This window comes from Onychomys torridus, chromosome 11 (assembly GCF_903995425.1).
Source record: "Onychomys torridus chromosome 11, mOncTor1.1, whole genome shotgun sequence".
Lineage (NCBI taxonomy): Eukaryota > Metazoa > Chordata > Mammalia > Rodentia > Cricetidae > Onychomys > Onychomys torridus.
The window spans coordinates 2,354,474-2,381,498 of record NC_050453.1 but is presented as its reverse complement, the minus strand read 5'-3'; the positions used below and the strand labels follow the sequence as shown (position 1 = coordinate 2,381,498).

The 27,025-nt window shown below is 47.4% G+C and overlaps 2 protein-coding genes across 8 annotated transcripts in view; one reads left to right on the top strand and one right to left on the bottom strand.

Moving 5' to 3' along the window:
* Positions 1-257: 257 nt before the first annotated feature.
* The window catches only part of C11H1orf74 (chromosome 11 C1orf74 homolog), a 35,779-nt gene continuing 9,011 nt past the window's right edge, over positions 258-27,025 (top strand). The window contains exons 1-2 of one of the 2 annotated variants that reach the window (XM_036202486.1): positions 258-464; positions 968-3,742. In XM_036202486.1, coding sequence (XP_036058379.1) covers positions 1,076-1,867 — 792 coding nt within the window. In that variant the 5' untranslated portion in view covers positions 258-464; positions 968-1,075 and the 3' untranslated portion in view covers positions 1,868-3,742. Of the gene's footprint in view, positions 3,743-27,025 lie in introns of those variants that run through there. The other variant, XR_004946202.1, reaches the window with a different exon arrangement.
* Traf3ip3 (TRAF3 interacting protein 3) lies at positions 2,211-26,962 on the bottom strand. 6 transcript variants are annotated; one of them, XM_036202480.1, is made up of 15 exons: positions 26,771-26,962; positions 23,212-23,612; positions 21,274-21,421; positions 21,108-21,171; positions 20,847-20,871; positions 20,568-20,597; positions 20,387-20,482; positions 13,760-13,831; positions 11,451-11,591; positions 11,056-11,193; positions 8,672-8,807; positions 8,107-8,169; positions 6,582-6,638; positions 5,353-5,489; positions 2,307-2,563 (listed from the first exon to the last, which is right to left on the bottom strand). In XM_036202480.1, exons 2-15 carry the CDS (start codon positions 23,551-23,553, stop codon positions 2,471-2,473), a joined length of 1,542 nt encoding a protein of 513 aa, XP_036058373.1. In that variant the 5' UTR covers positions 23,554-23,612; positions 26,771-26,962; the 3' UTR covers positions 2,307-2,470. The 6 variants fall into 6 exon arrangements, with proteins under 6 accessions (XP_036058375.1, XP_036058374.1, XP_036058377.1 ...); XM_036202482.1 differs by lacking the exon at positions 11,056-11,193 and having other exon boundaries at positions 2,211-2,563; XM_036202481.1 differs by lacking the exon at positions 20,568-20,597 and having other exon boundaries at positions 2,211-2,563.

Genomic DNA, 27,025 nt, shown 5'->3' with positions numbered 1-27,025 from the left:
CCTATCACGTCCAGGATTTAGGGACATTAAAACAACAACAAACCAAAAAACAACTTTATAGCACTAGCCATAAAAGAGGTGTCCCCGCTATACCGCAGAGTGACCGCAGCAAGTTCCGGATACTACCTTCCACTTCCGCCCGGTTGGCCAGCCGGCTTCTGTTCTACCGGAAGGGGTGGGTCTAGGGTGGCTGTACTTCCCATCCCGTTCACGGCCTTGTCGATGGTTCCGGCTTGCGTACGCGGTGACGTCACGGGGGGACCGAGTATGGCGGTGCGCATGTGCAGCAGGCTGTCTTTCCGTGGGCTCCTTGTCATAACCGCGGAGTTTTCGCAGTTTTGTGTGGGGCGCGGGCCGGTCAGTTGCCTTCCTGGCCGCTGGCAAGGGGCCGGAAGGACTTCCTGCGTCCCTGAACCTGCAGCGGAAATGCGAGCCCAGTGTCTTGAGTCAGAGCGCTACCTTATGTAACTAGTCGCTAATTATCTCACGCGTGGGTAGGTGTGGTGGAAGGAACGTGTCTTCCCAGAAGGGAAGGCGGGCCCAGCAGTGATAAAATGTGGCCCTGCCCCACCTGTAGCTGCTTTCATTTCCTGTGTGTCTGAGGGTGAGGCGGTGGTTACTGCGCATTCTTGTTTACGCTAGTTTGGTCAAGCTGCTGAGATAACTCTTAGTGGGAGAAAGGGGGAGTTGGCAGTGGAAAGCTTAGGTTCGGAGCTCAGAGCTCTGTTCCAGAAGGGCAGTTTCGGGTAGAAATGGCGGTAACTTTTACCGGAGACCGTGTCAGACGCATTAAGGTTTGAATCCCAGAGCATAAACTGCACCAGGTAAAAGTTAGAATCGAAGCCAGAGACAATATAAATGTGGCTAGAAGCCAGAAGCATGGCTTCGGGAAACTTAAGTCTGCCAGAGAAATGGTGTGTAGCACTGGTATCTTGACAGTGTTAATGATCCCCCACCACATTTCTAGGCTCTTCCTCAAGTGTTGGAACCTGGACTGTGGCTCAGGGAAGGGAACCGTGGCTGCTAGCTACGGAGGCCATGCTTCATGTAACTTCCAGATCCACTTCCAGATCTCATGTCGACACCACGCCCTCAGCTGCTGGTGGCCGCTGCTCAGCAGACCCTGGGCATGGGGAAGAGAAAGGGCCCATCTCGAGCTGTCTGTCTTCACCTAGCAGGAGAGGTGCTGGCTGTGGCCCGAGGGCTGAAGCCAGCGGTTCTCTATGATTGCAACTCTGCTGGAGTACTGGCGCTCCAGAGCTATCTGGAGGCGCTGCAGGGGCTGGGCTTCCTGACACTAGGACTTCACATTCTTGAGATTGGAGAGAATAACCTCATTGTCAGTCCTGAGCATGCCTGTCAGCATTTGGAGCAGGTACTATTGGGTACCACAGCGTTAGTGGATGTTTCCTGCTCACAGTCTCATCCTTCTGTCTGTTCATTGGACCAGCTCCAGGATTTGAAATCTCTCGTCACTGAGATCATCGCACATTTTCAAGGACTGCAGAAGGATGTGTCTCTGGGAGTCTCCTACAGCAAGCTGCATTCCTCAGATTGGAATCTCTGCACTGTATTTGGGATACTCCTGGGCTATCCTGTCTCTTACACATTTCACCTGAACCGTGGAGGTGGCAACTGCTTAGCTATGACCCCCTTGCGGGTGTTCACTGTTCAGACTTCATGGCTGCATGGTCACCCTCCAATTCGGCTCTACTCCTTTAGTGTTCCAGAGAGTTTGTTCCCAGCCCTGAGGAACTTCCTAAGCACCTGGGAGAAGGAGCTCAGAACCCGATTTAGGACTCAGAATGACTTTGGTGCCCTCAGCATCTCCTTTGAGATAGTCACACTGCCTGCTGTGGCCCTCTGACTTAACTCTGCCTGTTGAGAAGGTATTAGTGAGTGTTCACCTCTGGGTGGAAGATGTCAATTAGCATCCTCCTAAGTGTCTTGGGAACAAGGTTGTTCAGTCACTTGGCCACGTGTGTGAATGGGGATAGTTGTTGGCAGCCGTAGTATGTTTTCCGTTTCTATATTAGGAGTTTCTATGTACTTAGCAGAGGTGTCTGTTTGTTTTTCATTGAGTAAGAAATAGAAGAAAAGAGTGGGGAAAGGAGCTATGTGAAGACTAAGCAATATACCCTTGGATGGTGGCATGGCCTGCCCTAAGTGGATAGTGGCTTAGAGGAAAGGAGAAGGACTGGGTACTTGGAATGTTTATGTAGTTCTCATTGAATTAGGATATGAGACTGTGATGTTTAAGTGTCATACTTGCACTGTGTTTTTCAGGAATAGATAGTTCTGAAGAATAGTCTTGTGAGATAAAGTTTATTTACAGTGTGATGAAAAAAAAATAAAACTAGGAATCTGGATTTTCTTGGAGGGAGAACCCAAGTTGTAAGGTACCAAAACTCAAGTTTTTCATGGAGTTGTTTGCTTCCGAACTTTACCCCAGACAGATGCCAGAAGTTACTCAGATCACCAAGCTGTCTTTGTTTGCCAGGAACACTGCCAGGGCCGTAGCAATCAGCACCATCAGCACTGGGAGCCATTGGTCACATCGCCGCTGTGTGGAAGGAGGTGGAGACAGGAGGGAGCATCTGTGAGTTAGCTGGAGGGAATATGGGCAAGAAGAGTCCTCTGGGGTTCTAGCCTAGTAGAAGACCTCACATCGATGGCAGAAAAGACTTTTCTGTGTCTCCCTGTGTTCTGTCACTTCCCTTAGATAAAACCACTTTACTAGTGGCCTAGAGATGCACATCCAATAGGGGACAGATATTTGAAGGCTGATAGGAATATTCAAAGATAGAAAGTAATTCAGCAGAATAATACAGTCTGTGTACCTCAGTGCTTTTTAAGTCTTCCTCTTGTCCTTGTCATTATGTTCACAATAAAAAGAACTCTTTCATACTTGAACCAACACAGGTTAAGTATCATTTTTCTGAAATGCTTGGGATTAGGAGTGTTTCAAAATTTTTTTTTTGGCATTTTGTAATATTTGTATAGACTTTACCAGTTGAGCAGACCTAATAGAAAGACATTCCTAAATCCCAAATCCCAAATGCTACAGAATCATCTGCAGCCTTTGAGCATCATGCTTGTGCATGAGCAGTATGTTTTGGATCTCGAACATGTCAGGTTTTCAGAATACGCCCCATCTAGTGTCTTACTGACTCAAGAGATGTATGAAAATTGGGTGGATCCTAGACAGCGTTTCTTTCCTATTTGTTTATAATATTCATATTATTTCATACCACCATTGTTGGCACAATGTAAATCAGGTGGAACAGGACAGAATGACCAGATGTTGGTGTGGACTGATAAAGACCTGGCATTAAAAAGGAACCGCCCCAATGTCATGGAGGGCTATAGAGAGGAATGGGCCCTTTTACTCTGGGCGGCAGCTCCCAGCTGTGGCTCAGGGCTTCTTGACAGTGCTGTAGCTTTCAAAGACAGAGGTACTTGTCACTGAGGATGTCTAACTCTGAATGCAGCTCTCTGTACTGGGGATGACAGAACAGTATCACCAATTCAGTTTGGGACATGGCTCTGGAAGAGGACTGCCCTGAGTACTATACTCCTTCACTTGTTTTGAGTGAACCGTTCTTCCTACTCTTCTCAGAGGTTTTAGTTTTCCTTCTATTGCATAGTTTATCTGGAAAATGTTGAGTTATATGATTGGTTATGCTGCATATATTACATTTTACACATGGCAATGCTTAATTATTTTTTTACATTTTTGTTGTGTGTGTATGTATATATGTATGTATGTATGTATATATGTATGCTAATATCACAGTGCATGTGTGAGAGTCAGAAGACAACTCTGGGAGTTACTTCTGGTCTTCTACCATGTGGGTTCCAGGGATTGAATTTTTAGGTCATCAGACTGACAGCAGGTACCTTTACCTGCTGAGCCAGCTTACTGTCCCCAATACACTTCGTGAAAGTGCTTTGTAAGTGGGCATACTAAAAAATAAGTTCTTACAGCACCATAGACTTAAAAGTAATTGGAGGACAAGCCTCTCTTCCTTGGGAGCTAGTTGCTTCTGCACACAACCAAGGGAAGTATGTTCCTAGGAAAGTGTTTGCTACTTAAAAGATATGATGTAAGATAAAAGCACTGCTGTACTTAGTATGTGATGGAATTTAAGAAGGGAATGTGTTTGCCAAATGTTTTTATCTTCTGGTTGACTTCCTAATAGGCTACCAATATAACCAATATAGGGGTTGTTATAAATTAGGAAGGAGGAAGATTGCAAGTCTCTCCAAGAGCAAAGACATTTGTGGAGGAAAATGAACACCTGTGGGCATTCAGTCACAATTTAAGCTTGGAAGTTCCTATTTCCCAGTTGCCTCCCAGAAGGTTTCCTTGCTCCTTCCAGTCTAGATCAGTGGTTCTCAACCTTCCTAATGCTGCAGCCCTTTAAAACAGTGCCTCATTTGTGGTGACCCCCAACCATAACATTTTATTGATACTCCAAAACTGTATTTTTGCTACTGTTATGAATCATAATGTAAATGTCTGATATGCTACCCCAAACAGGCTGTGACCCACAGGTTGGGAACCACGATCCTAGATGAACCCTCACAATCTGGATGAGCACTCACAGTCTGGGTGAGCACTCACAGTCTGGATGTGCACTCACAGTCTGGGTGAGCACTCACAGTCTGGGTGAGCACTCACAGTCTGGATGGGCACTCACAGTCTGGATGTGCACTCCCAGTCTGGATGTGCACTCCCAGTCTGGATGAGCACTCCCAGTCTGGGTGAGCACTCCCAGTCTGGGTGAGCACTCCCAGTCTGGGTGAGCACTCACAGTCTGGGTGAGCACTCACAGTCTGGGTGAGCACTCACAGTCTGGGTGAGCACTCACAGTCTGGGTGAGCACTCACAGTCTGGATGAGCACTCACAGTCTGGGTGAGCACTCACAGTCTGGATGTGCACTCACAGTCTGGGTGAGCACTCACAGTCTGGGTGAGCACTCACAGTCTGGATGTGCACTCAGTCTGGGTGAGCACTCACAGTCTGGGTGTGCACTCAGTCTGGGTGAGCACTCACAGTCTGGGTGAGCACTCAGTCTGGGTGAGCACTCACAGTCTGGATGTGCACTCAGTCTGGGTGAGCACTCACAGTCTGGGTGAGCACTCACAGTCTGGATGTGCACTCAGTCTGGGTGAGCACTCACAGTCTGGATGTGCACTCAGTCTGGATGAGCACTCACAGTCTGGGTGAGCACTCACAGTCTGGGTGAGCACTCACAGTCTGGATGTGCACTCACAGTCTGGATGTGCACTCAGTGTGGATGCGCACATTCTGGTTGAGCCCTTACACTCTGAGGTCACTTCCTCACCTCCTTTTCCTTGGCCTGGAGCTGAGATGTCTCCTTTTGTAGCTGGTCTCTGAGCTCCCAGTCTTTCTCCTCCCCTGTACTCTCCGGTTTTGCTTCATCAAGGGAGCACTTTGGATTCCACACAGGTAAAGCCTGATCTAAAAAAGCAGCCAGAGTCTCAGTGACAGTCTTGTTTGTGAGGGCTGGCCCTGTCACTGAGAAACCTTAGGGTTTTGAGAATAGGGAGATGGCAGGTTTGTCCTTGTCTTCACTGAATGGAGTTAGAACATTCTACATTAAAGAGCTCTGATGTGCTAGGCATAGTGATGGACACCTTAATTCTAGCACTTGGGAGGCAGAGGCAGGTGGATCTGTGAGTTCCAGGACAGCCACTCTGGTACACCCTGTGGCCTAGATGCACAGCTGGGCTTGGGCTCCTTGAAGCAAGGTTGACATCTTATTTTTCTTTGAATTTGTCTTAATCTGTTAGTTTTAGTGAGTGCTTACTAATTGACATTGTTTCATTATTGTCATAAAGTATCGTTTCTCATGTAGATTTGCCGAATGCTCCTCTATAACTGTGTCCTTTGTACCCTTTTCATCTTTGTGCCCTGAAAATGGAAGTCATTCTAGACTGCTCTTAACACTTTAAAACTGGCTTTTCAGCCACCATGGAGTCTGAGTTTTGGAGAAAAGAGCATTGGACTAGAGTCAAGTTCTGGGTTATTGTTAATAGTTAAGTCCTTAATTTATATGACCAGAGACCTTTATTTTCCTGTGTGTGCTATGTGGGCACAATCATTTCTACATTCTCCTGTATTACATCCAATAGTTTTGAGAATATAACAACAGACTAGGTATTGTGGGTAGCTGAGGAGCCCCCGGGGCTCTGGTGGCTGATGAGAGGACTCTGGTATGCTGTGTGGTTTGGGCTGAGAAGCTGGATGTGATTTGTAAAGTCAACTGTGTAAAAACTGACATGAAATTCTGAGTTGAAAATCAATTTATTGAAATGTTCAACATAGACAATGTTTTCAGAGAAAGTAGAAACCCTTTCCCACAGTTTATGTACCTCTCAGAGTAGGCTGACTAAAGTGTCCAGGTCATTGAAAGTTTCTGAGAACATTTCCCTACCTCCCTGACTTCACAGAATCTCAGCAGTGGGTAGGACCCCAAGAAGCCATGTAGTCCATTCCCAGACTCTAGGCAGACAAAGGAAGAGCAACATTAGTGGGAGTAAATTTGCTGACCTTTCTTTAAGAGTTTCTCCTGTTCATGACGGTGTAAGGACTGTTTCTGAAGCAGACCTGTTGGGAGACAAAAGGAAATTGTCTGTGCTAGCAGACCTACTGTAAAGACTCATTGCAGATGGTACCATCTGTCAGGGACTGAATATTCTTTCTCAGAATTTTTGTGTTGAAGTTCTAACTCCTGCAATGTGACCTTCCTTGGAGATGGAGTTTTTGAAAAGGCAATTGAGTAAAAATACGGTCATTAACACGGGCCCTTGTCCAGATAACTGGTATTCTTATAAGGAAGGGAAAGTGATGTGAAGACACATAAGACAGCCGCCTGCAAAGCTAAAGAGAGGCCTGGAGCAGGCCCTCACCTCAGAAGGCGCCAACCCTCTGGACAGCTTGATTGTCCTGAAACAGGACAGAAACAGCTCATTTTTGTCCAAGTCACTTAATGTGATCCTTCATTACAAATATGCCATCCTTATATCAGCTCCTACCATGTCTGTGAGTCTGCTTAATTGTTACTTTGGAAGGAACACGTTCTCAGGTGACCTTCTATACAACAATACTAATTTGACTTTTAATCAGCTTCTTTTTCTCTGTAGTAGTTATTGTGACTTGACATACATTGATTTCTTTTTCATGGAACCCCTACCCCTGGACTTGCTTAGAATGGAAGTTTCTTAAACTATTACCTTTTGCTTAATGTGTACTCCTGTGCATATGTTCAGGATGCCTGCTCTTATGTAGGGGTTTGATGAATGCTCATTTTCTGAACTACCTCTAGTGAAAAGATCTGAGTGACATGTTCATGTGAATACATAGAATGGGTAAGAAAACAACCATCTTAGAAAGCTTAACATTTCTTAGTTCTGGGCCTGGGACAATGGGTGAGCAAGAGTTCTTACTGTACACATATAAGAACCTGATTTAAACAGTCAGCATCCACATAAAAAAACTGGGCAACACTACCTGTCCCTGTTACCCTCATGCTATGGATTCAGGGGCAGAGAAGGGAAGATCACTGGGGCTTGTTGGCTAGCCTAGCTGGAAACAGTGACATACCCTTTCTCAAGGGACTGAGGCAGAGAGTGAGAGAGGAGATACTCAACACCCTTCAGCCCCCTTGTGTGTGTTTCATGGGCACCCATACACACTACACACATGTACACCACACATACACACAACACATGCACTACAATACACATGACAACCCTCCCCACATACCATGCATGCACACGTTACACATACACACCACACACACAGCTGCAAATTCTTGTAGAAATGTAAATGGTTGTCGTTGACAAGGAGGAAAACAGAGAGGAAACATAAGAACAGATGCTAATATACAACCTGGGAAAGAAACAAACCATATAACCTGTGAAGAGCTATGCAAATGAAATACAGGAAGTGGGCCCAAGAGTGCGCCAAAACAGGACACACCAGAGCCTGGAACCCAGCCTTCCTTTGAATGCCTTTTGTGGGCAAGCCTGCTGGAAGCCACCTGTGCAGGTCCAGCGCCAAAAAGGACACTTACTCTGCAGCTGCTGTACTCTGCTCACCAGGACCTGTCTCTCCTCCTCTGACCTCTTGAGCTGATCTGAAAGTGAAAGGATGGATGCAGACTGAAATAGAAGTGCAGGAGGGTGGAACCGAGAGACGCATCCTGTCTTCTCTGTGGCCTCTGAAGCGTCAAGTGTCTTTCAGTTCTGAAGAGGAAGGCCACCATCCGCACACGAACATCACAGTGCTGTGTACACACTCTTGTGGGTCCCTTCAGCCCACACTGGCACTGCTGAGAAACCTTCATTCTGCCAGTGTTTGTGCTAACCTTTCCCTTTCAAATTAGGAATATGTGACTAGTTTGGGAGCAGCTGTTGTCTAGCCCACATGATAGGCTGGAGAAGAGAACATGCAAAGTCCCAATGAAGCACAAGTGATGTTCGTTTTGGGGTGATCAAGGTAGGGCCCCGCCTTCCTCTCACAGAAGGATGCAATCATAAGGCCAAGCAGAGATGAAGACCAAAGCTTCTCCCCCCAGTCTCCCCTCTCTGAACTCATACAGCTGTGTTTCTCATGATCCTGTGACCTCCAAGAAGTACCTTGTAGGTCCTGGGTGTCAGAGCTCTGCTGCTCTCTGTCCCCTTGCAGGCGCTCGATCTTGGCCTGCAGTTCTTGGTGCTCATTTTCTAAACGTTGCAGTGCCTGGTTCATCTGTGAGTCTCTGCTGTTTGCTCCCTGAGAGGAGGAGGAGGAGCCGCACAGCAGCAGGTCAGTGTAGGTGGAGACAAAGCAGGTGCCATGGAACAGAAAATAGTAGAACTCTAGAGATGGGGATTCAGGGAAACGGAAACTTGTCTCCACTTCCCTTTGTTTTCTATCCTACATGTTTCTAACAGTGCATTTGACTTGATATTTACAGGGGAGAATGTCCTGATGCCTTGACAGATCTCCACATCAAGACATACCAAGTCAGAACTTTTCTAGATATTTTTCTTTGTCTTTATTTTTAGCATGATCAGTTGTTGAGGGAGAGGTGTATTTAGGAATATTTTCACAGAGAATTATGGTTTATAAACCTTACAACACCTTCCTACGAATTGCCTTATATGTGATTGGAAGAAGAGCGCAAAGGTTGCCATGTGGATGCCACATGCTGTGTGGCCAGTGAGATTTGTGTCTCTAAAAGTCTCACACTCTCTCATCAACTATGTTTTTCCTGATTCCTGTTTAAGGGAGTTTATAAAGACCCACTTTGGGGGCAGATCCTCAAAGTTCCAAACTAAGCCAGGAATGTGTTACTGAAGATTTTGGGGAGCCCCACCTAGGGTGCCATATGTTATTGGGGAAATTGGGGCTTCCTCTCTGAGTTCTTAGATCTGTTAATAAAAAAAAATTAAGGAATACATCAAGGAAACTTCTCTTTCAATAGATGGAGCCCACTACAGAAAACCGCAGCCAATCAAAATGCTTCTTGTGGAGCCCAGTCTCAATAAATGTTCAAAACACCTCTGGCACCTAAGGAACATTGCAGGAGAGGGGCAGAAATACTGGAAGAGCTAGAGGATCAGGGAGTTTGCCGTGACAGTCTGTCTCCTAGTAATGTCAGAAGTGACATCCATAAAGTTTCACCAGCATGACTGCTCAAATGTGAAGTGGACAGGGAAGACATTGATAGATGTGCCACACTGGATGAGGAACAGCCCACAAGGCTTCAACCCTACACAAAGAACTAAAGGCAACTGAGGGAAGCCAGGAGCAGGAGAGGTGGTCTCCCCCAGTGTCAAATTGTCAGCCCTGAAAACATACATACAAGTAAAATATGGACTCAACAGTTTATATTTAGGAATATATATGCATATACATATATGCATGCAATAATAACTGATGAAAAAAGAGGCCATGAGAGCAAGGAATGATATATGGTCAGATTTTGAGGGAGGAAAAGGAAGGGAGAAATGTAATTAAAATCTCAAGAATAAAAAAAAAATTGAAGAAACATTGTTACCATTAAAAAAAAGAACAGATTCTGAAGAAAGCTTTTTTTTTGGCTAAAAAAGAAAAAAACACCCCACACAATAACAATGATGACAAAAACAGAGTGGGCATACTATAATCTCAGCAGCTTTGTAGAGGACAAAGATGGAGAAGAGGAAAAGAAAGCCATGCCCTTTGAGTTAGGGGTGGAGGTTTGGCAAATAGCCATATGGCAAAGGGGATGGAGAGAGAATAACTTGAGAGAAAAAGTAAGAAAGCCCAAAGTATTTGGAAGCATGCCTCAGCTTTGGCAAGTATTAGAAAGAAAGAAGAGATGAAAGTTGCACTTTTCTGAGAAATTCAGAAAAATGGGCAGACTTAGCCTAGCAGCATGGCTGTGGCTCCGTAAGTGAGCACACCAGGGGCAGGCTTTCTGGGAAGGGAAAGTGCACTATCTTATTAAAGGGATAATTACTCTTCCTTCTTTCGCATGGGTTAAGGTGAATCTGCCTTCCTGAGGGGTGGTTCATTAGCCAGATGATTGACAAGCCCCAGTGGATTAACTCTTATGTTTTAGGTAGCTTGGAATGTTAGGTCTCTAACCTGTATCAAGTGTTCATATGTACCAGAGACTATGCTAGATACTTTGTGTGGCTATCCATATTTAATACATGCAACAATACTGTGATATAAAGACTATTACCCATATTTTGTTGATGAGGAAACAAGCTTATGGAGGTTAATTAGATTTTCTAAAGTGACAGATTGAAAGTGTAGAACTTTTGAGTATGCCAAGGGTTTACTGTAACTTGTTAAGAAGCACATTGGCAGGATGTGTTAGCATATGTAAATAAATAGTAACATTAGTCTAGTACTAGGTAGGTGAAGACTTGAAAGCTCCTTGTTGCATGTATCAAGCCTTTGGGGCCCAACCCAGGAGCATCTTTTCTCACCAGACCCTTTCTCCCACTTCTGCCCTCCTTGCCCTCCCATGCCCAGGGCCTGGTACCTGTAGTTTGGACTGAAGCACATGCAGTTGGCTCTCCAGCTCCCTGTGCTGGTCCCCTAGGGCCCTCCAGTCCTCCTTAAGAGCCTCGTAATGACTCTTCCACTCTCCACATTTCTGCTCTGCCAAAGCCAGGGACAGCTGAGAGAGACCAGCGGAGAGAAGGTTCCCAGGGAGCAGAAGCTTAGAGGAAGGAGCACACTGTGCTCTACATTTGTTTATACTGCAGTTTCAAATGCAGGGTGGGGCTGGAGAGAGGGCTCACAACCAAAAATAAAATGCAGGGTGGATTTGAGGAGTGTGCTCTCTGGAGTGTGTATTCCTGCCCTGTCTTCCCCCCCCCCCCCCCCCGCACTGTCCCCAGGGTTCCAGCCCCCAGGATTGCATAGCATCTCCACCTGTGCACTCTGCAGTTGCTGCTCTGCGTTCATTTTCTCCTCCAGCACTTTCTGCAGCGACTCCTTGGCCTTCTGCTCATAACTGCTCCTCTGGTCTTCCATTTCCAGGAGTGCCTTCTTCATCCCCCAGGGAGTGTATTTCTGTAAACCAGGAGCAAGTCAGCAAATACACATTGAACTGCCTACCCAGCAGCTGGGACACACACTTGAGAAGAATGTGGGTCTTGTCCCCAGGCCAGAGATGCCAGTCTGGTAGGCTTTTTCTTCAGGCTGGAGCCGAGCAGAGGAGTCTCTCAGGCTATCTGAGAGGTGCCTGCCATTGGCAGGGTACTTCTGCCACAGCCTCCTCCTCTATCCCTTCAGCTGGCTAGCCTCTGCTGAGCTCCAGGTGGAGAACATGAACCAGTTCTGTTAAATCTCCACTAACTCCGCTATCACCGGCTGTGGTGGCTTTGCTAGGCACTAACGTATTGGCATTCATGAGACTGGGACACATGTTTTTGGAATTTTCATTAATGCGAGCCTCCCACCTTCCCACCCCCACCGCTTCCACTGCTCCATTCTGTGGATGAATCTCCCTTACTCCAAATGGGGGACACAGGCTGCCCAAATGAAATCCCAGTTATCTGAGGACTTGGTGCTCTAGAAGTAGTACATTTGCATTGGATGTTCCCCTGGTTGTGTTTGTTTGTTTGTTTTGTCAAAAGAGGGTCTCTCTGTGTGTAGCTCTGGCTGTCCTGGAACTCGATCTGTAGACCAGCCTGGCCTTGAATTCAGAGATCCTCCTGCCTCTGCCTCTGCTGGGATTAAAGGTGTGCACCACCACTGCCTGGCAAGGTGTTTCCCCTGGTTTTAGGACCAAGGAAAATACCCCAAACCAGATAAAATAGGTTTGTTTGCAGATCCACCGAAGCATCGGCCGTCCGTCCTTGTGTTTCACCTTTCAGCTTTGTGACTTGGGGGGGGGGGGGGGGGGGAGGAGGGGAGGCAGGAGGCTTTCTAGACCCATCCTGCTGAGTCCAGAGAATGAAGCTGAAGGAATGGCTCATGAGGAGTCAGTTTTGTTCACTTTGGGATTGTCTGAATTTTTGTATTTGTGTCTGAAAGGGTGCTCTGCTTTTTGGAATTTTCATTAAAAATCAAACCAAAGAGTGACTGGTTGAAGTCCAACATGGTGGTGTCCTAGTTATTGCACTTAACAATAGTAGTCACTGAGCAGCTTCATTTCCAATAGAAAATCAGCAGGGTACCTGGGCATAGTTGCTCACGTCTGTAACACCAGCACAGGGAGGTTGGTAGGAGGGTCACAAGTTCAAGTCCAGCGTAATAATGAGACCTTTCTCAACACATTAAAGACTTGCATTCTGGCATGCATGCTGGCCTCTACAAGTTTGGTTGGCATATTTTAGCTAATAAGAGCCTAACATAGCAGCTCACATTGAAAAACAAACAAATATGTAGTCCAGGAAACCTATAGGCAATCTAAACTATTCCCAGCTGTGTACGAAAGTATTGATCTCTCTAGCTCTAAATGAGAGAAGCCCACCTATTCCCTACTTTTCTACATTTTCTTTAATGTTTTTAAAGCAACACTGTGTGTGTGTGTGTGTGTGTGTGTGTGTGTGTGTGTGTGTGTGTTTGCCACAGAGGGTCTGTAGAGGTCAGAAGACAACTTGTGAGGGGGTACAGTTCTCTCCTCTTACGTGGATGCTAGGGATTGAACTCGGGTGGTCAGGCTTGGTGGCAAGTGCCCTCAGCCATGAAGCCATCTTGCTGGCCCCTGCTCTCCCACTTTGATATTCAGTATCTCTCTACCTGTCAGGGGAATTGGGTTTTTTTGTAACCTGAAATTGGGCCAAATCAAGAGATGACTGAAGCTGAATATGAACAAGGAAAGCCAGGATTCACTTTCTTCCAGACTCTTGCGCTTCTTGCTTCCTCTAAGTTGTTGCAAAAACAACTTGTTCCTGAGATGAAAATCATTTTTGCAGTTTCCTGTCATGTCCTCTTCACCTGCCCTCAGGTTGGGTCTGTGGAGACTGGTTGTGTGGTGCGAACCTTTACCAAGGAAGGGCCTTTCCCTACAGCTTCCTAGGAACCAACCACATGTTTAGTGCTGGGATTCCCTCCCGGGGTACAGTGGTGCATGCTCAGACACAGAAGGAACAGTGGAGAGAGTGACGTGGCAAATTAGGGACCAGAGTCAACACAGACAGAGTGAGGAGTGTGGCAGTCTCCAGTTGGCAGCATTTCTAGAAGGCAGGACTAAGATTCAGACATGCCCATTTCATTGAAATTAATGTGCTTACCTGCATACAGGTGTAGAGCTGGTTTTCTAGGGACCTTAGTTTGCCCTTCAGTTTGTCTTCATTGAGCTGCCCCTAAAGTAAACAGGGTGAATTAGTAAACTAAGGCCAGAAAGTACACAAAGAGGCTACATCTTCTCCAGCCCAGTCACACACAGCCGAAGCTTGATGCCTGAGCCGCCCGCCGGTGGGGCGCCATGGGGCTGAACCCTTTCAGGTACAGTGGCTTAGGAGCTCTCAGGGGAAATTGGTCTGTCTGTCTGTCTGTCTGTCTTTCCTCTCACTTTCTCCATCCAGACTGGCCCCAGATCCTCTTTGTACTTTGACAGAGTTTCTCTATCAAATGGCCCAGGCGGTAGAGAAGGCCACTGACAGGACAGGGAGGTTCCTGGTCTGTCATTTCTCTCGCCCCCCTGCCCCACTGCTGCTCTCTCTAGCCCCGTTGCTCCTGGGGAGAATCTGTATTTGCTACAATTCCTTGTTATGAACTGTGTCCGCCCTTGAGGCTTGAATGCTGCAGTGAGCTGCAGTGCTCCGGAATGGAACCATATTTGGAGGTAGGCCTTCAAAGAAGTGAAATACAGTCAAGTGAGTCCTAGTCTAGTTCCTGGTGTTTTTATAAAAGGAGATCAGAAGACCCAGATATGCTGAAACCACTGGAAGACAAGATGGACATCTGCAACCCAGGAGGGACAAGACAGGAGACCGACACTACTGGTACCTCAATCTCAGGCCAGGCAGGACAGTGGGGCAGAGGTCTCTAGTGGCAGCCCTGGCATCTCATACCCCTCATATGATTAGTTCCTGGAACCCTTCAGAACACACAAATCCTTATATGAATGTGTAGCACTTACTGATGGCCTATGTACATTTATGCTTAAAATTATCTCTGGCTCACTCACAGTACACTAGAAATACCATGTAAATGACATCTATAATGTATTACTTAGACTAATTACAAGAAAGACAAGAAAAACAGGATTTTTTTCTTTCACTTACTCTTGATCCACTGTTGATTGAATCTGAGGCTGTGGAGCCTGTGGCTGTGGAGGACTCTGACTTTACTAGTGTGTGTGCTTCCCTGCCTAGCAGGACTCAGGTGAGAAATGGACCTAGAAATATTAAGCAGAGTGGGCACAGGGAGAGAGTAAGGGGGATTCTGGGAAGGGTAGGTAGAAGTGCAGTTCTGTTTTTTCTTTCCCCCAGCATTTTCTGTACTTTGTTGCTCTTCTGCAGACATCCCCTTTGCCAGCCTTGAGTTTTACCTCAGGTGTATCTGTCTGGGGCAGTGGAGGTGCTATTAATAAGAGCAGGTTTCTCAGAGATAGGGCCATGAGCCTGTAAGTGGTTTTCATTTTTTTCTCTGACTTCTCCACCTAAGTCCTGTGAGACTCTTGGGGGACCTGTCTTCTGGTGAAATTAGCTCATGGCTGTAAAGACTAGGGGCAGCAGAGGGCCTCTGGGGTGAGGGTCACGGTGCCTGGAGAAGGCAGGAAGTGGCATCACAGAGCTCCTGGTTTGACCTTATTTATCTAATTCTTCTAACTGTGGGGATGGAAGGGTAGAACCGCCCTTTCTGCTTCCTGTGTTACTCAGCTGGGCCTTGCAAAAGCAAAAACCTGTGCCAAAAACAATTTTTTAAAGAACCTCCTGCTATTAATGTTTTTCTCAGCCGCATGTGGGAAAGTGTAGAGAGTAAGGGATTTGGCATTTACAGTAACCACAGGGCTTGGGACAAATGAAAGAGAAGGACAAAGGATTCCACTGTTCAGGCCTGGCCATAACTGGTAGAGCAGCCGCATTCCCCAAAGGGGCTATTCATTGTCAGTCTGCAGGCCCTGAACTCAGCTGGCCCCACCCTGCCTCTCTCTGTGCTGGGCTTCCAACAGAGTGCAAGCACTTTCCTTTGCCCAGACTCTATGCGGCAAAAGCCAGCAACGCCCACCACGTTTGAAGATTGTCTCCTTATAGCCTGGAAGGAATACAGGCTCCAGACTGTCTTTGAAATGTCCTCTGGGTAGCTATTCTGTAGTATCACTTTCATTCAATATTTTTCCACTTCCAAGTGTTTATGCATTTCAGCACAACCCCAGATTATTTTTCCATTTATGTTGCAATACAAGATGATTCACGGTAGCCCCTTCAAGTAGGGATAGGGGCTACCACCCAAGTCTAGGGCATGAACGAAATCTCTGGCCCATAACTCTACCTTCCCAGACTCCCTAGGGCAAGCAGGAAAGTTGAAGCCAAGTTGCTGCAAATGGAGCACAGTTTCCCCTCCCCTGCCCCGTCTCCCTTTGCTGACACCAGTGTTAGAGTTTTGAGAGATCTATAGGCTGCTTTGGACCTTATCCCAGGAGCCTAGAGCACCTCAGACAGGCCACCCCTGGTGGAGAAAGGCAGTGGGGAGGCCACACACACCTGGTGCTGGTCTGAGGCCTTCTGATCCTGTTGCTGCTTGCTTCCCTGCCTCAGATCTGTTTCCAGAAACACCACACCTCGCCACAGAAGCCCCATCCCATGGCTCATCTCTGCTCTAGCAGAGTTTGCATAGGGTGCAAAGCCAGTCCCCATTGGGCTGTCATCTCAAGTTCTCAGTTCCGCTTTGCAGATCTTAAAGCCCCAGCGCTCCACTCAGGCTTCCTCTGTTGGCAGAGCTCCTTTGTTCTAATGTTCAGACCCAGCTCTGGGAGTGTCTTGAAAGGCACTGACTCTGGGGTTCTAGTGGAGATCTTGCCATGAACTGGAGATTCATACGTGGAACCAAATAGAAGGGACAAAGTGGACACTTTGCTGAGGTCTGAGTCCCAGTTCTGGCCTCATTTCATTCAGTTATTTTCTCAAAATCACCAAATGGGACCACTGTTTCACTTATACTGAGGCTTTCTCGGGGAGGGATGGAGCTGAAGTGTTTTGTTTTGGGAGAAGCAAGGACTCTCAACTGAACTGTTAGTGATGACTTTTCTTAAATACAGGAAGCTTCCGGGAGCTTGGGGTGGGAGGAAGAAGAGAAGGGTGAACGTGAGACCTGGGAAGGGTAGGAAGGTGGAGAGAGGAAGTGGCAGTCAGAGGAACCTCAGCTAAAATAACACCCCTCCCAAGCTTATCAAAGAAATGACTGAAAACAAAACAAAACACCAGGGTCTCAACATGTAGCCCAGGCTGGCCTGAAGTTTGGTATCCTCCTGCCTCAGAATCCTGAGTACTACGCAAATGGCTCTTAATGTATCTGCCTCATCCCACTAAGCACAGCTGACCTAGGCTCCTCAAGGATTCTGTAGGGTCCCACCCCTCACTCAGAGTCGGGCCTTTGCTTAGAGAAGCTATGCACACAGACCAGATCCCTCCTTTCGGTTCAGTTTTGTAGTGACCAAGCTGCTCTAAAGACAGGCAAGCATTTCAGAGTGCAGGACTTCAACTCTGGTTAACTTCTGCCCCTTTCCCCTGTAACTGTTTCTCAACCTGGGGTGGCATGCAATCCCATGGGTCCTCCAATGCAAGATGTCTGCTGTGACACACATGCATACACACATACAAACATGTAAGTATGTTTGTGTGGCTTTTCCTTCCAAAAGGAGTCCATACATTAAATCCGAAACATACCTTCACAGAGAAGGAAGGCTCAAGTCTCTGAAAGTGTGAGAGAGTTCTTTCTTTGACACTGTTCAGATAGGATCCCTTCCTGTCCATCACATTGGACTATATTCAATGCTTCGGCACAGCTAGGCCTATAAACACCCCACCGCCTTACACACTTGTCTTCATCAGGCTACTTCTGAACTGGTGAGCATCTGCTCATCCTTTAGGACCCAGCTGAAATGGCCTCTTTGCACAGAGCCTTCCTTATTCCACCTCAGGCAGAATCGTCCTCTTTCTGTGCCAGGCTGCACACACACTTGCAGCCAGTCTCCTCTCACTAGAGTTGTCTGTTCTGTCTCTCCCTTGCTGGACTGTGAGTCTTTCAGAACAAGGACTCTGTTTCCCTGTGTTCCTGAACCCCCAGCATAGAGTTGAAAGTTACCAAGCATCTTATGAGTGAATGGGTAAGATGATCACAATTTAGCTCAGTACTGGAAACTACCTGACATGCCCCACTACAGACTCAGGCCCCTGCTCTGACTTGCAATGACTTGGCAAGCAGAGGCCTTACCAGAGAGACTCCTGAACCCAGGTTCAGTGGCTGATGTAAGGAGGATGGGCTTGCAGGGTGGGAGTGGTGATCTTTTGTGTCTCTGCAAACTTCTTGGAGTGTTCCACCCCCACTCTCTCTCCCCGCTGCTTCACTTCTTAAGCATAAACCTTCCTACGGTGAGGTGCATGGAGGCCTGTGAGGCTGTCTGTTCTGGCTCAACACACCTGCCTTAGGCTTTGGTGGTATTAACCTGCTTATCATCTACTGAACACATGAGGTCCTAGGGACTCTTTCAAGGGATCTGCAAGGCCTTTCCCTTTCCAGCACATGTCTCTGTGACAAGATTTCAAATGTTTCAACTAAAAGAGTGATCACAAGAGGCTGAATTTAGAAGCACATAGAGTTTAGCTGTCTTTTGTTTAGCTAGATATTGAAAATGTACAGCCATGCAAGAAGCACTGCCTCCTTCCAACCATATAGCCCAAGGTCATGGGCAGAGCAAATACCACTACACATGCTACTTCTCTATTTTTCCTTTTGAAAACAAAATTTTCTATTAAAATACATAACATAAGTTAGCACATGGTGCTTGACTATTGTTATTTCTCAGTATTTCTAAATTTCTGTTTTAATTTTTAACATGGTAAATTCTAATATGGTATGCACCAGAAGTTCTTTGAAATTTCTAGTTAAAAATTAGTATAAAGATGGGTTGCGGATGTGAGGGCGATCTGGCTACAACATCCATCACCCCATTGATCACCAGGGATGATTCAGCTGATCTGGCTGGCTAGGCAGGTGTCCCCTTCCTTCCTTACCTCTCCATGTGGTCCCTCCCAAAGCTGCCCGACCTTCCGACCTTCCCCGAATAGAGGAGGACCTGTCTTTGGTCAAGGGTATATGAGTAGCTGCGCTCCCCTGCTAGAACCTCCAAACAAGCTTTCAAGATGTGTTGCCTTGTCCGGACTTAATAGGAAAGGAGGAGCCTAGTCTTTCTGCAACTTGATATGCCATGGCTGGCTGATATACATGGGGAGACCTGCCATTTTCTGAAGAGGAAGGAAGAGTGGATGGGGGAATGGAGAGGCGGTTTGTGTGTGTGTGTGTGGGGGGGGACTGAGAGGAGAGGAGGAACGGAGGGGAAAATGTGATTGATTTAGGGAAAAGTTAATTAATTGAAAATTAATAAGAAGAATCTTGAGATAAAAAAGAGCTAGAGAGCCTTTGTTCCAAACCAAGCCATGCACTGGCTCTTGCCAACTCCTGCTTGACAATTGTCCTTGTGTCCTCATTTGCCTCAGTGCTTTGTAACTGTCCACGTGCCCCGGCTCCTTTCTCTGGGTTGTTTGTTTTCTCCTGTAGCCTGCTCCACCCGGGAAGCATTTCTTTTATTTCTCATGTCTGTATTATTTTGGTATGTGACTTATTTATAAAACTATGAACTCTCTAAAAAGCAGGAGCCTGAGCTAGGTATGGCAGCGCACACCTTTAATCTCAGCACTTGGGAAGCAAAGGCAGGGGCAGGTGCATCTCTGTGAGTTCAAGGCCAGTCTTGTCTACATAGAGTTCTAAGCTATCCAGGGAGACATAGTGAGATGGTGTTTAAAAAATAATGCAGGTGTCTGCCTAAAGAACAAATTTGCAGTGCTCAGTAGCAGGAGCATGGCCTTTGGCTATCTAGAGACTGAACAGACCAACATTGGAGACCTGGACCTTGCTAAGTAGTTATGTGATGATGGGCAAGGCCTTGGCCCATCATGGCAAACAGAAAATCAGACTAGATCACCCATGAAGTCCTCTCTTGGCTGAGTATTGTTTAGGCTGGCTTGTGTGAGTCTTGATATGGATCTGTGATGGTTGAGTTTTATTGCCTGATGGCATTTAGAGTTATATTGAAGACAAACCCCTGGGTATGTCTACAAGGGAGCTTCTGGATTGCAGAGGTGGTTAGACCCACCTGGGAGTAGAGAAAGTGTTATTCCATCAACCAGAGTTCCCAGTCGGGGGAAAATTGGGAAGGGAAGCCAGCTGAACACCAGCCTTTCTCACTTGGCTTCTTGTCTGTGCATGCAATGTGACCAGTTGCCTCACAGTCCTGTAGCCATGAACCCTCACCATGATGGACCCTATCCTGGAACCATGAACAAGATAAGCCCTTTCTTAAAAGTTGCTTTTGTCAGGTATTTTGGGGCAATAAGAAAGTGACTAATACAAAATCCTGTGTGAACGTCATTGCCTTGACAGTTCTCTGTAACAACACTGGGCTGGGCCTTCCTTTCTTCTTTCCCATGGTTCAAAAGCAGGCCTTCTGTCTACTTTCAGTTCTGGGCCTTCCCCAGGGATACACTTACTGTGACCCTATGACCTCTGCATCTGAGCACCCCTACCTTTGCCTCTTCCCAGTGGGACAGCCCTTCCTTTGCTGGATGGTATGTCAAGAGAAGCAGGGTGGGCATGCATAGAAATCTGCATACCTTGTCTGAAGATTTTACTCTTACCTTCCAAGAGCTGTCAGAAGCCCGAGTCAGAGCAGGCAGCAGGTCCTGGAGAATCACCATTTTCTGTTTGAGGATCAGCTCTCTTTGTAGGGCTTCCTAGAAGAAAAAAATGTAAAGGGAAGGATTAACCTGGAGGAAGAGTGGGTGGGAAGCTGTGTGTAGGCGTCACTGTGCTACTTACTTTGAGGTACTCAGAGAGCTGGATGATGTCCTAGAGAGATGAAAAAGATTCAGGAGGACTGAGCAGAGAACCAGAGAGCTCTAGCTGGCTTATAAGTAGCAGATCTCTTTTGCCTTGGGTCTGGCAGGATCCTCCTAGGCCCACATCTATGCTCAGGACCATCTGGCTGTCCTGGAGGAAGGTGTCCCTCCACCCCAACCTGAGTTCATCATGGAATCCTAGAATGCTAGAGCTTAGGCGCCATCTGACCCAACCCCCTCCAAACGAGGGTCCTCTTACCTTGTCTAGGACTGCAACTCCACAGCTGGGAAGAGAAGGAAAACATGACAGTGGGCCAAAAATGAAACCTGTGAGCAGGCAGGATGTCAGCTGCACCTGGCATCTCTGCGGAAGAGCAGTAGGGTGGGGAGGGGCTTCCTCCTCCTCAGCTGAGGTGGGCAGGCTTCTCAGCGTGTCCACTGGAGGTGTTCCCAGTACACATTTGGAGGAGAGGAATGAACGAGACGCGAAACGCTGGGTCAGGAACACGAAGGGACTCACTTGGTTTGCTGACTGGCGTCGTTCTTTACTGTAGTCTGTGCCTCTTCTGCCTTTGTCTGAGTACCTGAGAGGTAGATTGGGTGGTTCAGCATGCAGGGGAGGAGGGAGAATGAGGGGAGGGATGGGAGAGCTGGGCTGCCATGGCAGATCAGGGCTGCGCTCTCACCCCGGTGCTGTCTGAGTGGCTTCTTGTTGGCAGAGTCCTGTGGTGGAAAGGCTGTCATGTGTGAGGAATGGAGGCCATCCAAATCTCTCTGGATGCTTGAGGAGGAATGATGTAGGCTTGGGGAAACTGCAGAGCACGTTCCCGTTACCTGGAAAGCAGATGAAGGTTGCTGAATGCCACTCTGAAGGGGCTCTTACATTTTCCAGACAACTGCAGAGAGAAGAACCAGAGGCTGTGGCTGCAGCTCAGTGCTAGTGGACTTGCTGGGCACGCACAAGGCCATGGGTTCCACCCTCAGCGCTGGAAAGACAGGCCAAAGTAAAACAAAACAAAGCAAACTGTTAATCACATCTGTGTAGACTGAGTGGTTTTCCTGAAACTCCAGTGTTGAAATTCTAACAGTGTTAAGAGATGGAGCCTTTGGGAAAACCTTATGTCTGAACGTGGCTGCCTTGTGAATGAGATTCGTGCCCTAGCAGAAGAGCCATGCAAGCGCTTGCCTCTCTGCCTGCTTTCTGCCATGTGTGGACACAGTGACGTGACCATTTGCACAGGAAGAGTCTCCTTATCAGATTCCAGACTCACTGGAGCCTTGGGCTTGGACTTGAGCTTCAAAAATGACAAGAAACACTTTTCTGCTATTCAAGCTACTCTCCGTGTGGTGGTTTGTCCTAGTAGCCCAAATATTTCCTTCCTAGAAAACCAAACCGCCCAAGGGTCCCCAGCCATGAGCTGACCTCTGCGCTGCTCTTTCCTGTCCTGGACAGAGGGAATGTCTCTCCACGGCCCGGACAAGGGATTGGTTTTCCCTCATTCTCTGCTCTCAGCCACTCAGCCATGTCCAAGAATGAATGACAGGGTCAGATCTGGCCTTTCCTAGGCCTCTGGCTCCTGCCTATCAGGAAGGGCCTAGAGGGACTGCCTGCCTCTCCTTAAGCCACAGAACCTTAGAGCTTTTGTGTTGAAAGAGGACAGAGTAGGGACCTGTTGGTACAATGGGGTAGTTGTAGTCACAGTTACTCTGTTCTTTTTATCTTTTCTTCTACAAAATCAAAAAGTCTATGTTGGTGACCTGGTACTCAAAGGCTAAGAAGTATCCACAGGATTCCATCACAGGCTGACTCAATAACCATGGTGGGCAGTTACTTCACTTTTCTGTTTCTATTCTCGGAGCCTCTGCCCCTCTGCAGGCCTTTCAGAAGCCTCATTACCATGTAAACAGGCAGTTGGTTCTTTTGCAGTTTTGTTTCAGGGTGGTTGTTCTGGGCAGCTGTGTGGCAGCATGTGCACACACACACACACACACACACACACACACACACACACACACACACTATGCATGTTGGGACACGAAGAACATTGGCTTGTGTTCCTGGCTTATTACAAGCATTTAGTCAGTCTCTGGTGAATGATGGCAAAATAGATGCCATCAGAGAGTTGCAGAAGACGTCACAGAATTGGGGATGTGGCTCAGGGGCAGGATGTTTGCCCACCATGCATAAGGCCCTAGGCATTGAGAGAACAAAAAGGAGGCTACAGAGTAGAATCTTCGAATTATGGTGCACCTGTAATCCCAGCACTCAGGAAGAGGAGGCAGGAGGATCATGAGTTTGAAGCCATCTTGAATTACATGGCAAGGACCTATCTCAGAAAAAAAAAAAAAAAGATCTTATACTAGTTATTGGCTTGGAATTGTTTGTACAGTTATTTTCTTCCTCCTAATAGTCAGGTGTAGGACCACCCCATCCCTTCACTTCAAAGGAAGTTGAACAAAGACACAACAAAATCCCTGAAAGAGCAATGGCTGATGGGTAATGGAAATTTGATTGCATGGCTGTGGAAGGACTTACAGAAATCACTTGTTAATGACCTTCAACCTTTGTACTTCCCATACCCCCACCCCTGGCCTGCAGCAGTGTTTTCTCGGACATATCCCACCTGCTGTCCAGGGAAGGAGGTCTTGTTGTCACCAGGCAAGGACTCCTTGAGGACAGTCACCAGGCCTGTCCGTCCATCTATCTTGCGGGAGGGCCCTTGCTCCTTGGCCTGGCCTTTCTTCTCCTCTTCCAGGTTTCTCCTTCTGAAGAACTGGAGCTGCCGAGCTCTCTGAAGCCGCTCCCTGTGCTGGGTCCTCAGCAGCTTCCCTGGCTGGCGGCAAGTGGTCTCATTGCGGCGGCAGCGGCGGCTTTCTCGGGTCTCCTGACGTCGTTCACACTTGGCCTCATAGCTCTCGACCCACCGAGCCAAGCCAGAGGAGGACTTGGGGTCTGAGCTGATCATAGTGCCCTCCCGAGCACCTGTTGTGCTTGGCTTCCAGTTCCTTGAACAGCTGCTTGGATCTGCCAGATGCCAAGAGGGAGGAGTCAGCAGATGGGCTGAAAACTGACAATCTATCTCCCTGGGTCAGGGCAGAAATAGCACAGGGCTCCATCCATGTGTGTTGAGAACCCAGGGCCAGGACTCCTGGGCTTAATCCTGCATGAATTGATGGAATCCAGCAAGGCTAGGTTTCTGCCCTTCTCTAGCACTAATTCCTAAAGTGGGCGTGTCTCTCTGGAGCCCCTTCTTCCTTGATTAGATGCCTCTAAATGAGGGAATACAAGGAACAATTATAATCCATGAGCTTACAGCTATTCGAGGGGCTTATAGAACTGAGGACACTCCAGCCCACTTTATCTTCTAGTCTAAAATGAAAGATGTCATCTTTACTGCTCTCTTGCCCACATTCTTACTAAAATAGCTAACTGGCACTTCTTGAGATCTAGAGGGTTAGCCACAACCCCTCAGGATGTGATCAAGTTCATGACTGGCACCTCTGCTCCATTCCTAGCTCTCAGCAGTCATCTTGTGGCCCTGGACTTGCATGGCTTAGGGAAAACTGCCCTGATTCTTCCATCTCCACATCCTGACCTTTCTCTCTGTCATCTACTGTGTATCTAGGGCTAGGCTCTGACTTTAGTTGCTGATCAAGTCAGTCTATTGGCTGAAGACCTTCAAAACGCTTAGTGTTGGTCCCTTTCAGAGAACCTGGCTCAGTGACTCTGAGAGGAGGGCTCTATCTTTTTAGGATAGCCTCCCTGCCAGGCTCAGTCTGTTTCCAAAGCTGCCATCTAAACTAGCAAGCATGCAGAGTACTCGCAACAGGAGTCTTACAACCACAAGCCCTAAGAAACCTGTAATGCAAAGTTCCCAAGGAACTTTGGGGACTGTCTTCAGGACAGGCTTGGTGTACCACTAGGTGGCCTTACCTACCATCCATATAGTACCCAAATTCTTTTCTTCACCTACCTGTTGTGGATTTGGCTAGTCTCATTTTGGTCTCTGGCACCTTGGTGAAGTCAGGGCTGGACTCAGATGGGCTACATCTTAGCATCAGAAATTGTGCCTGCCTCCTCTGCCCTCTGGAGTCAGACTGGGGTGATGAGGAAGGTCCTCCTCACAGCTGCTGCCTCTTCTCTATTACCCACTCATCCCGCTGCCCAGGAATTCAGTTCCTGGGTGCTCAGAGGAAGTGTCCCAGCCTCACTGACTAGCAGGCACTGGCCAGCTCTGACCCCTAAGGCTTGTTTATAGGCAGCACAGACTCTGCAGGCCAAGACCCTGTGCATCTTTGTTGGAATTTTGATCCCTATTCTGGCACAAGATAGAATTCTGTGCAGGGCTCCTGCTCTGTCTCTGGTCACTATACTCATTCACAAACCAGTGGGTGGACAGTCTCACTTTCTGAAGGGCTCTCAGTGGCCAAGTCCTGTATGGTTTTGGTTATCTGGCTCTTGAGGGCAGAGGGACACCTCTGCCTTGGGCAGAGCTTACCCCAAGGACTGTGAGGTAATGTTTCTCCTCTTCCATCACCCATGAATGTCTTCCCTCAGGCTTTTGCCCTCACTCTCACTCTATGGGGTTCCCTAGACTTCCCATGTGACACTCTGTTTTTTAAATTATGTAGAAAAGGAGCCAAAAGGCCTACACATGTTCTGTGATGGATGGAGGGGACTTGGGATCACACACATACACCTCAACACATGTTCTGTGATAAATGAATGGATGGAGGGGACTTGGGATTCCACATACATGTGCACCTCAAAGCCTTAGCACCTTACTATTCTGTCTTCACTGGAGGAGAGGAACTCTTGCTTTGGGGACAGATTGTGACTCACTCCCAGGCTGTCACTGCCTACCAAACAGAAGGGAAGGTGTTAAGTGTTGCTAAAACCTCAGGGTTCTCATTTTTGAAATGGGGCTAAAACTCAACTCCCTTGAAGGGATGTGAGTATTAAATAACAATATCCACACCATACACCTAGCACATGGCATATGGTAAATTCAGCTTTAAAAATATTAATATAAAAATAAAATATTATTTTTAATAATAGATATAAAACATCATACTTATCCTTGCTATGCTAGATACTGAAGAGTTGGTGTTATGAATCAAATGCCCCAGGCAAAGCCAGACTCTAGGACTGAGGATGCTCAGTTTCACTCTCTGATTCCCCTAATTCCTTCTCTCAGTTCTGAACAGGGCTTGTAGCTCCATGTTGGAATAATTTTACTACTCTGGTTCCTGTGGCCTCTGAGTTTGGGTTACAAGGACAAAGCATTTCTCTGTGGTCTGGACATAACCATCAACTCAATTAGGTCAGACAGGAAGGCAAAAAACAAGTGGGTGAAGAATGGGTATCGTGTTATGAGTGTGAGGGGTTAGGTTCCTCCATGTTGGGCCCTAATTACATAGGCTTTGTACTGGAAGTAGCTACCTGGGTTGAGGATCCTCCTGCCTTCCAGATGGGAAGAGGAAAGGTCTTGTGGGGTTGAGACAAGCCTGTGCTGATAGGCCTGATGGACAGGGATGGGCTGCAGAAAAAAGGAACTGGTCCTGTAGTTCAGAGAAAGGTCACAGGGCCACTGCCCAAGGCTTTCTGGAGTCTCTGAGGTACCCTTTGGCAACAGGAGAGGGTCCAGTTAGAGCTTTGGAGGAAGGCTTAATACTGGCTAGGGTAGGCTCTCCTCCCCACACAGAAAGACAGCAGGGCACTGTCCCTCACCTACAGACGTGTTGCTGCCTTTCCAGAACTTTGCTCCTACCTCCTGGCTGTGTATGCTGAAGAAATGATGGGTGGTGTCCTGCATGGATCTGGCCTTCCCAGTCCAGAGTTCTCAGTGAGAGTTGAGGGAGAAGGGCCTATTACAGGGATCCCTGCTTTAAAGGGGTCTGGGAGAGGTCATTTAATTCATGGCATGGATGCTGAGCACCCCAACACCAAGTCATGCGACTCACATCTAATGTAAGCTAACTGGTGGAGCAGAGTTGGTAGCCATATCCTAGTGATTGCACAAGAAATCCAACACAGTATGCCTTCTTGGTCACATAAACCCCAGTACTCAAATTCTACCACCTGCTGCTATGTAGGAGGCTGGCACGGCAGAGAACCTTCCGCCCCACCCCAAAGTCAACAGATCCAAACCTAGATCCCAAAGCATCTTTCTCCACCGTTACCTCTGGTTCCAGGTTCTGTTTTAAGTGTCTCAGGAGAACCTTCAGCTCTTTCCAGGTCTCTCTGGTCTCAGATGGCCAGGGAAGAGGTCAATCGGATGTTCTCAGCCCCTCACCATTTTCCTCTTGTACAGACATTCTTTTTGTACAGCAGCTTGATGAAACAGGAAACAGGCAAGCCACAGTGCTTGCAAACCTCAGTTCCTCTCCTTGCTCTTAGCAATTTGAGAGGGCCCCTTTACCCTTGGGGCCTCCCCG